At 50.9% G+C, this 10,226-nt stretch overlaps 1 protein-coding gene across 1 annotated transcript; it reads right to left on the bottom strand.

Moving 5' to 3' along the window:
• Nucleotides 1–532: 532 nt before the first annotated feature.
• WBSCR27 (Williams Beuren syndrome chromosome region 27) lies at nt 533–4,059 on the bottom strand. The gene is given in 6 exon segments (XM_006889677.1): nt 533–659; nt 661–781; nt 2,642–2,734; nt 3,074–3,209; nt 3,411–3,539; nt 3,937–4,059. Coding segments are annotated over 6 exon segments (729 nt in total).
• Nucleotides 4,060–10,226: the final 6,167 nt, after the last annotated feature.

Genomic DNA, 10,226 nt, shown 5'->3' with positions numbered 1-10,226 from the left:
TACAGTCACACTTGTGACTGTGCCAGGGAGCCCTGGTGGCATCGTGCGTAAAGTGTAGGGTTACCAACAGGAAGATCAGAGGTTCAAATCCACCTTCGCCAGTTACTCTGAAGGAGATAAATGGGCAGTTTCTTCTGTGAGGATTTACATCCTCAGAAACATGATGGCAACAATGAATGAATGAAAACCCAAAATCTCTGTAAATGTTCACTGAAACTAATAAAATTTAATAATAATTTTTTTTAAATGAAACATGATGGAGGGTGGCACTGGGGTGGAGCCAATTCGATAGTGGTGGCCTGGTGAGTGTGCCTGGCTCAGGGCCGGTCTGGGAAGGGAGTTCCCTCTCCCTTTCCAGAGATGAGATGCGGAGTCATGGATCTTTCTGCCCCTTTCTGGGTGCTTATTTAATAGTCCAGGTATTCTTTGGGGTTAGGATTGGCACCACCTTACAGATGGAGCAGAGAGGGCCTGGTGGATGTGGGTAGACCCACAGAGGGTCAGAGGCCCAGCAGGGGCTGGGCGCTGGCTCTCACCGCCTCACCCTGGGCTGCCTCCTGCTTTTGGTACAGGTAGACGATGCCTGAGATGAACCCTTCACCAGCTGAGGTGCCAGGTGCCAACTCGAGCTCAGAGGTGGCCAGCTCCCACTGGTCCACGGGCCAGGCCACCAGGCGTTCCCAGGCCCCAGCCTGCTCCAGGCTGTCCAGCGCGGCCTCCAGCGCTTTCTTAAATCGAAGGTTGGATGGATTGGTCCTGGTAGTCAGACACACCAGCCCGCCTGGGGAGTGGGAAAGAAAGTGAGCTAGGTCTGTTCACATTTCAAGGCTACGCAAGCCTTTTCCAACCTCTATGCCTTTGGCTGGGAGCTCTGGTGGCTTAGAGGTAAGAAATTGTGCTGTCAATCCAAAGGTACAGAGTTCAACTCTACCAGCTGTTCTGTGGGAGAAAGATGGGCAATCTACTCTTGTGCAATTTGCTGACTCTGAAAGTCCACTGGAGGGTCAGCTATGGGTTGGTTCTGACTCAACAATATTCAACAACAACAATAATGACTTTGGTGTACTCACTGTTCCCTCCCCAGCAATGTAGATTCTATGCAGCCCTCAAAGCCCAGCCCAAATGTGCCCTATTTACTGGCTGTATCCCCAGAAAGAGGCTCCCTCCTCATTGTTCCCCTAACCCTTGTCTCCGACTTGTTTGGGTGCCTGGGTGCATGAGATGAGAAAGAAACACGAGCCTTAGACTTTGGACAGACCTCTTCGTTGCTCTGAGCCTCAGTTTCCCAGTTAGTAGAGGGGAGGAAGTCTGTCTTACAGGAAGTGCGTGTGTGAATGAAATGCATGTGATGCTCCCGAGTCACTGTGCAAAGGACAGAATGACCTTGTCTTGCCAGGCACGCACATCTATCCAGGGAGGGTTCAGACCTGCTCTGAAGGGAGGACAGCGACTAGGGTCTGGGCATGTTTCCTGGAGGAAGTGGTGAGAAAGGGCAGGGCACTGGGGGGGGCACCGTGGGTGGGGAGGCTCCCCAGCAGGGGTCTGTCACAGGCTGAGCAGGGTAGATGGGGCCCTTGCTGGCGGGCTGGGGTGGGCTGCAGAAGAGTGGAGTGACAAGTGTGACCGGGCAGAGCGGCTCAGATGTCGCCAGTTCCTGTTTTGGGGCCCACTTCTAATGCTCCTGCAGCCCCTGCCAGTGTCCTCTCACTGCGTGAGCCTGCCTAGACCTGCCCAGGCTTAGCCACAATCCCTGCTGGGTCCGGGGTGCTGGAGGCTGGGGGAGGAAGTGATCTTAACTGTGATAAGGACCCCTCTCTGACTTCCTGTTTGTACCTCCTGGTCTTCAGGCCACATGATTTTCTTTTCTGCCCATGGCTTTGCTTACACTCAACACACTGCCCATACACCTCATCCCTGCCTTACAGAAGGCCATTGCCCTCCAAATCTCTGAGTGATGGACATTCACAGCTCTGGTGGATAGAGGAGTGAGGCCCAGAGAGGACAGGCTGTGTCTTCTCCACAGACCACAGGGCAAAGCACACAGAAGGTGCACAATAGACTCAATCTACATCAGCACACATTGGCTTGACGGTACTTCACAAGTGCTCATTTGAGCAGCCCCACTTAACAGATGAAGAAACTGAGCCTAGTGAAGAGAGAGACTTGCCCAAGGGCGGCCTTTGTGTTAGTGAGGAAGTTGAAAGGTGAACTTGCCAGTTGAATACCACTTCACTCACTTCTCACTGCAGGGTGGCGGGGGTGGGGGGGGGAAGGGATTGGACCACTCTTGTTTATAGGGAAGGACCCATGGTGGCATAATGTGTTAGGCTGCTAAGGAAAGGTCAGTAGTTTGAATCCACCCCTGGTGGCTCCAAAGGAGAAAGATGCAAAGCTCCTTCCATAACGATTTACAGCCTCGAAACCCCTCTGGAGGGTCCTGAGTCGAATTGCTCTATGGCGGTGGGAGGCAGCGCTGCTGGTGACCGGGGTGGAGTTTTTCTGGTTGTCTGACACAAGCTGGCTCCTGACTGCCTGGCTCTGGTAAGACTGGAGGCCGGGATTCAGAGCCACACTCTACTACTCTGAGGCCTGGCCGAGGGGATGGTGTGTGTGTGTGTATGGTGGGGGGACTGCTCCTTACCTGGCTTGGTGACTCGCAGGAGCTCAGGTACCGCACTGCAGGGCACCTGGCCATCACTGAGGGCGCCCACCATCAGCACTGCATCAAAAGTCCCTGTAGGTGGGGCAGGGGGATGTAGCAGGGTGGGCTCTTTGCAGTATGGTCTCAGGCTTCCCTAGAGGATAGTGTTCCATAGTGGAGGCCTAGGGAAGGACTAGGTGGGCCGCCAGTGTCTGCAGGACCAGATACCACATGGATCTAGTGGCAGAAGTGGCCCAGGCGTGGGCTGAAGTCAGATCATGGTATAGAGGGTCACAGGGAGAGGGGGCTGCTTACTATGGAGGAAGGGGGCTCTTTGAGAGGCAGGGGCCCAATGGGGAACTGAGCAAGGCAGTGGAGGTGTAGCAAGAGAGGGTGGCTTTGTGGAGGTGGGCACTGGGATGTTAGAGATACCTTCAGGGCTGGGCAGAGGCTCCTGTCCCAGGGTGCAGAGGTCAAGGGTCCGGTAAAGGCCTCGAGCCTGAGCCTGCTCCAGCATTCCGGGGCTCCCGTCCACCCCGTGCACCTGGATGAAGCCCCGGGCCTGCAGCTGGAGTCAGAGAATCAGTCACCTTTCACACCCTGCCACTTCCCAGCTGTGTACTCAGATCTGGGGAAGGGTAGAGGTGACCCCACAGTGGGTGTGACCCTGCATTTGGTACTTGGGAGTCTAGGTGAGAAGGCAATGTGCTGGGGCCAGACTGAGGGACCTTTGAAAGTGAGAGGGGCAGGGTATCTGGGAAGGTCTCACCTCGACAGCTACCAGGCCGGTGCCACAAGCCACGTCCAGGATCAGCGCGGTGTGGGGCGGGACTGGAAGGGCTTGGGTCAGGCAGTCCACTGCGAGGCGAGGTGCGCGGTACTGCAGGGCGGCCACGTCCTGGGGACAAAACGCCGAGCCGATGCCACTCCACTCCAGGTCCTAGAGTCTCGAGGACTTCTCAGGTGGGGTGGCCTGCCTATCAGCCAGGTCAAGGTGTGCGTAGGTGTGTGTTGGGGGACTCAGGGCCTGCTTGTCGGTAGTCATCGTCAGTAGCACCTCCTCAAAGTGCACTCTGGCTGGGCTTCAGCCCCGTGGTGGAGAGGTCCCTGATGTTTGGGGTTGGGACTGCTCAGAAGGCCTTTGTGTGTGGGCAGGGACAATGCCTGGAGGTGGAAGGGCTACAGGGTCCTCACTGGTCTCTCCCTTTACTCTCCCAGCTGTCTTGGGATTAAGGCTAACTAATCATGCCCACTTTACAGACAAGAGAACTGAGGCAAAGTCCCTGGTGGGTTACCTGGTCGTAGTCTGGGGCCCAGGAATCATAGAAATGGAGCTTTCTGGCCAGGTCGGTGATACCGTGGGAAGCCCCCACTCGAGCCCGCACCTTGGGCAGTCTTCTGCCCTCTTCTTGCGCCATCCTTCTGTGGGGACATGGCCTCCCTATACCCTCTGTCCAGAGACACCCACAATCTCCCACACCCGGCTCCCACGCCCAGCAGAGACAGGGCTCTCAGGACCTCCCCCCTCCCTGGGCTCCCAGCACCCATCCCTCATTTCACAGGCAGGGACACTGAATACAGAGCGGGCGGGACATAGACATCCCGGGCCTGACGCACTGGGAAGAGGAGTGCACCCCACGGTGAAGGGGCTGTAACAGGGTACTCACCGCCTGTCAAACGTGCACGAACTTGGCAGCGTGGGGCGGGGCCTGTATGCAAAACAGGAATCCGCCCCCCAAGCCCTCGATGATTGGCTTTCCGCTAAGAGAGAATGTCCAATCAAAGGAAAGCCCGCGCGCCACGCCCCCAGCAGGGGAAAGTCCCAGACTCAGCAGCTAGCAGAGCGCAGACTCCACTTTCAAGTGTCTCCTCCTCTACTGCACGCTGAGCTCCAAGAAAGCCAGTGTGTTCCTAGCCCCTAGCAAGCCAGTCTTTTCAGTTGCTTCCTATGCATCTGAAAGTTGAATATAGATGATAATCCAACCTGAAAAAAAAAAATAAGGATGACAGAAGAGGCGATGTCTTTGAATTGTGGTATAGGTGTCATTGAGTCAACCAGGACTCAAAGCAACAACAGATCTGAACCTTGTCCACTCGTGCACCGCCCTCACGATCTCTGTTCAGCCTCGTGGTATTTGTCTGGCCAGAACCAAGGTCAAAGGGAGAACAAAAGATTCAAGGAATATGAATATCAACAAAGAGAGTGAACAGCCTCAACTACCATGGAGCGCCCCTCCCTTCCCTCCCTAGAAGACCACCCACCTGGCTAAACCACAGTGGAATGTCCCTTCCTTACCTCCCTGAAGGCCCTCACTGTAAAACCTGCCCTAATCCACTTTAGGGTGTGGTATTTCCCTGGTCTGTCCCTCTGCGTGTTTCTCTCTCTTTAGACCAAGGAATCCCGTCCAGGAGACCCCTTAATAAAGCTACTTATCTTCCTTTCTCTCATCCCTTCCTTGAGTCCTTGGCCTTACCTCCAGTGCGAAGACCTAATAGTATTCACGTGTCAATCCATCTTGTTAAGGGTTTTCCTCTTTCTCTGACCCCTCTCCCTTTTCCACAACATGCCCAAGTTTCACCTCCCTTGCCTCTAACGAGCACTCTGGTTACACTTTCCTCAAAACAGATTTGTTTGTATGTTTGTTCTCAGCAGTCCATGGGATGTTAAAAACTTCTCTAGGCCAAGGTCGCTGCCATGAACATGAATGGAGAATACCACCAGTGCTTCAATCACTGGTTTGCCAAGAAGTTCCTCTAGGGGGATGGCTCTGGAGACCCATAAAACCAACCTCTTCAATCTCTATCAGCAGTGTATCCAGAAAGCAATAAAGCAGAAGGAGATTCCTACTGAAGGACTGGAGCTCATGGGCCATGGCAAAGAAAAGTCAGAAGCTCTTCTTGACCTTGACAGTCATTCACCTTGAAAATGGGCTCCTAAAATCATCAGCAAACTTGAGACTGATTTTGTGTCAATTAAGGCCGTGAAGAGAGCCATCAGTTTGATGAGGGATTTAGGAGGGAATTTTATTTCTTCCTTCTTGAGATACTACTCTTACTTGCTGTGCCATTTTATAGGTATTGAATGTGCTAAAACGAATTTCCAGGGATCTTGGTTACAATACTTGGTCTGGAATCAGCTTTAAATGGGTGTATAGAGTGATAACCTTGTCAGCACGGTCAGGATTGCCTGGCCCCTTGATTTATACTGCGAAGGCACACTGTCCTGGGATCACTGTTCATGGAAACAGTTGGTTAGGACTTCTCTCAGGAAGCCAGTGTTCTGAAGACTCAACTTGGGACAGCAATTAAATTTTTATGTAGTAATTTTAACGGTTAAGATTGCTGTGAGTCTGGGTTAACCAAGAGAAAGACGTCTTTTAACAGACTTACAACCCTATCTTAACAAGAAGTATCAGATTTGAAAGCTTCAATAGTGTGTTGCATTGAACTCCAGCTCCAAGTTACAATATAGTTTCGGAATTAAGACTCCTTAGTGCAACAATGAATGAGTGGAAGCCCAAAATCTCTGTAAATGTTTATGAAAATTAATAAAATATAATTATAGAAAAAAAAAGACTCTTAGAGTAGCAGTGAAGGAAAATCCTAAATATCAGAGACAATATGTCAACTTATACACAGAAAAATGCCGCCTCTAGTTAAATGGGTGAAAGAAGTTTATCTTCTTTACTTATCTTGCCTAGTAATACATGTAATCCTGAAAACAGAATAAATTATATTTCATTTCCAAAACAAAACAAAATAACTCTTCCCTAACACTACAATTCAAAGGCATTGATTTTGCTTTTGATCGTCTTTATAAATTGTCAAAAGTTCAGATGCAGGGAAGCTGCGGTGGCCTAGTGGCAAGAAGCTGCAACTACAATCCCAGAGGTGCACGGTTCGAATCCACCAGATGCTCTGCTGGGGAAGGAGGGGCAATCTCCTCCTTTACCAGTCAGATCTGATTTGACGGTACACACACACAAAAACAATAAAATAAAACAACAACAACAACAAAAAAAACACCCACAAGTTCAGATGCATAGAAAGCAATACCATGATGTGGATAAGGCATACCTTACTCTTTAAATTGACATCCTTGCTCTTTATAATTTTGCAGAAGTACTTGATAGTCGTGTCAAATACCATAATGATTACCCAGTATGTACAGTGTTTGGATGAGCTTCCAGATTGATTCATGTTGGGAAGCAGGTGTGTCATCCACTTCCTAAACTAGATGCCTCTGGAAACTCTACAAACTCTCTTATAAATGTACAGAAATTATGTCAGTTGTAGAACAGAGTTCAGATCTTTTGTGCAGAGCTTACTCTGAGTCATAGTCAGCTCAACAACACTTAACCGCTGCTAAATGAGACTAGTGCTGTTCTATCTGGAGGAACATTCTTCCACTTTGCACATCACTCTTCATCGATGTGCTGTAGGAGGTAACCTGGGTTTGCTGTGACGCTGAACCTTGTGCCATGGGGATATCAAATACCATAGTGGTTTCCCATTGTGTACTGTGTTTGATGGAGCTCCCAGTTATAAAACCAGTTGTAAAACGGGTTGGGAAGCAGGAGTGGCATCCACTTCCTAAACCACATGCCTCTGGAAACTCTAGGAACTTGGAGAAACAGATAGCTATGGAAAGGCATTAGGTCTTTTGTTCATAGTGTTGTTATGAGTTGACCTCAACTCTATGGCAATTAAAAACAACAACCATAACTTGATAGTGCATTTCCCCAGTGCCACACATCTTAATTTCTTGACTGCTGCTACCATGGGTGTGTTATGGCAGAAAGTGAATGATCCTAAACACTCAGCCGAAGTTTAGGGATCAACGAAGTTCTTTATAAAGTGTGGGGACAAGAACATCCAATAATGCTCAAACCATTCTGACCCTGAGGGGAAGGAAAGCTTGGGTTTATATACAGAGATTGGGCATGAGGGCTGGTGAACACAAAGTTCACTGTGGTTGATAGTTCTGGTCCTCTTGTGGTCACTGTTGGCTCGTCCCTGGGTAGGGAGCATGGATATAGACATTGATGCTCCGGCTAAGGCCAGCTGACCATTAGTCCTGGCTCCATCTCTGATGCCTTGTACTGGGCTCAGGCTAATAAATATTTATTGGGCACCTCACCTACTGCTTGCCAGGCCCTGGGCAGGGCACTGGAGTCAGGGTGCTGAGTCAGAAACAGCCCCCACCTCTGCATGTGCTGGGGGGTGGGTGGAGAAGGGTGGGGATGTTTACCCTGTGTGTGCTCTGTTCATTATCTCCTCAATGTGGATGCACAGGCTTTTCCTTCTAAGCCTCGCCATCAGGGTGAGGTCTTGGAGGTGGATGGGCTGACAGTGAGGGATGCTGGGAGAAGGAACTAAGGACCTCAGCAGTGTGGAGGCCCTCAGTGGGATGCGGACCCACAGGAATTTATGGTACCAGGGATGGCTTCTGGGCCTGTGGAGGATTCGACTTGCCAAGGGGATGTGTGATAGAGGTTAGGGGCCTCCAGATCTGCTCTGTTGCTCTCAGCTGTGGGCCCCAGACCCCATTTCTTTTCTTTTTTGTTTTTTAATTTATTATTAATTTCAATGGAAATTTACAGAGACTTTGGATTTCTAGTCATTCATTGTTGCACTTTTCTCCCCTCCTAACCCTCGCCCCTAGTACACTCTTCTCTCCGAAAAGTAAAAAAAAAAATTCTTTCGTTGTTTTACAAACCCTCCCCCAGGTCCACTCCACTATGCAGCCTTCACGCTGGACTGGTGTCATGACAAAAATATCTAATCACATATCCCTTTTAAACAGTTTTCTCCATCATATGTTTCAATGCAGTACACATTATTGAACCCATCTTTCTCAGTCTCTCCCCAACCCCAAAGTCCTGTTTTACAACAGTGGCACCATGCAGTATTTGTCCTTTTGTGACTGAGATACTTCACTCAGCATAATGTCCTCCAGGGTCACCCATTTTGAATAATGCTGCATGAGTTCCTTGTTTTTCAATGCAGCGTAGTATTCCATTGTGTGAATATACCACAGCTTCTCTATCCATTCGTTTGTTGATGGGCACTTGGGTTGTTTCCAACTCCTTACTATTGTGAACAAAGCCGCGATAAACATGGGTGTGCATCAGACCCCATTTCTTCCTCCCCGCAATCTCCAGGCATCTTTCCTGACTGTGTCTTTTGTTAGAAATGACCCTTCGCCAGGAGAATGGGTACCTCTGTGGCTGGTGGCTTCCCAGGAAGAGGAAGGACTGGGGGTTGGGTAACAGGAAATAACTTAGGGGTGAAGAAGAGCAGTGAAAGCATCAGCATGTGTTTCAAAACTGTCATCCGGTCCTGCAGGTGTCTGAGCCAAGGGCGTAGATGAGCAGGTAATGGACAAGGGTGAGATGGAGGTGTTGGAGCAGCAAGGCCCGGAGATGCCCAAGGGCACGTTCTGAGCAAAGGCCAGGCTTTCAGCAGGTCAGGAGCTGGAGGATGAGCTAGCATCTGCTTGAAGATGTGGAGGTCCATGGGGTGCTCTGAGCACACCCCTAACCAAACCTGTTCCTGCCAAGGTGACCTCACTTCATGGTGACCCTCTCTGCCGGTTTCCGATCTTGTGAATCTCTCAGTGTGGACAGACTGCCCTGTCTTTCTCTTTCAGAGTAGCTGACGGGTTTGAAGGGCTGATCTTTGTGTCAGCCATCCAACATTTAACCCACCAGAACACCAGCTCAGAGAAGTGTCAATAGTAAGGCTTTGATCTTTCCTTCCACTGCTTCCATGAAGGACCGAGGGTCTTGTGTTCTTCGAGTTCACCCTCCTTGTTCTGGTCCCAAGATGCTGGGTGACTCAGGCACTGTGGGGTCTTTGCCCCACATAGGCGAGGAAGGAGTGTGTCTCCCTTTGGGCCTAAACCCCTTTGCTGTGAAGTTGATTCCCACCTGTGTGTGTGTGAGTAGACTTGTTCCACAGGGCTTCATGGCTGTGACTGCTCAGAAGCAGATGACAGGGCTTTCTTCCAGGCACTGCTGGGTGGGTGTGAACGGCCCCGCATTTCAGTGAGAGGCCCTTTGTCACACCCACACTTCTCAGAAGCCCCCAGGGTCTGGGCTCCATTGTCCAAGCCTGAGCTGCAAGGGAGGCTGGGAAAGCACAGTCTGGCTCCTTCAGGCTTTGTGTGGGAAGTGGGCCCTGTCTCCAGGAAGGGAGAGAGAGAAGGTGGGGGTTGCCGAGGCTGCAGGGCCAGCTCCTCTGTCTGTGGATGTCTCTCTCTGCTCACGTGTGTGCTTTGCAAGTGCAGACCCAGCTTCCTAGTAGGGAAGCAGGGATGTCTGTCTGATCCTGTGTGAGCTTTCGGGAGTTCTGGTGGAGCTTTGCCTCTGATAGCGGTGGATTGTTCCAGAAGGCAGAACAGAGAGTGGACCTGCAGGACTGTCAGTTCTGAGGCTACTGGACAACTTAGTCGAGAGTTGCATTCTGGGCAGAGCTGGGTCCTGGGCAAAACTGGGTGATTTGAAGAGTTGGGTGTGGGGCAGAGCTGGGTCCAGGGCAGAGCTGGGTCCTGGGCAGAGCTGGGTCCTGGGCAGAGCTGGGT

The sequence above is a fragment of the Elephantulus edwardii genome, unplaced genomic scaffold (genome assembly GCF_000299155.1).
Source record: "Elephantulus edwardii isolate Elephantulus edwardi_28Jun2011 unplaced genomic scaffold, EleEdw1.0 scaffold00080, whole genome shotgun sequence".
Taxonomy (NCBI): Eukaryota; Metazoa; Chordata; class Mammalia; order Macroscelidea; family Macroscelididae; genus Elephantulus; species Elephantulus edwardii.
This window is presented reverse-complemented; position numbering and strand designations above follow the sequence as displayed.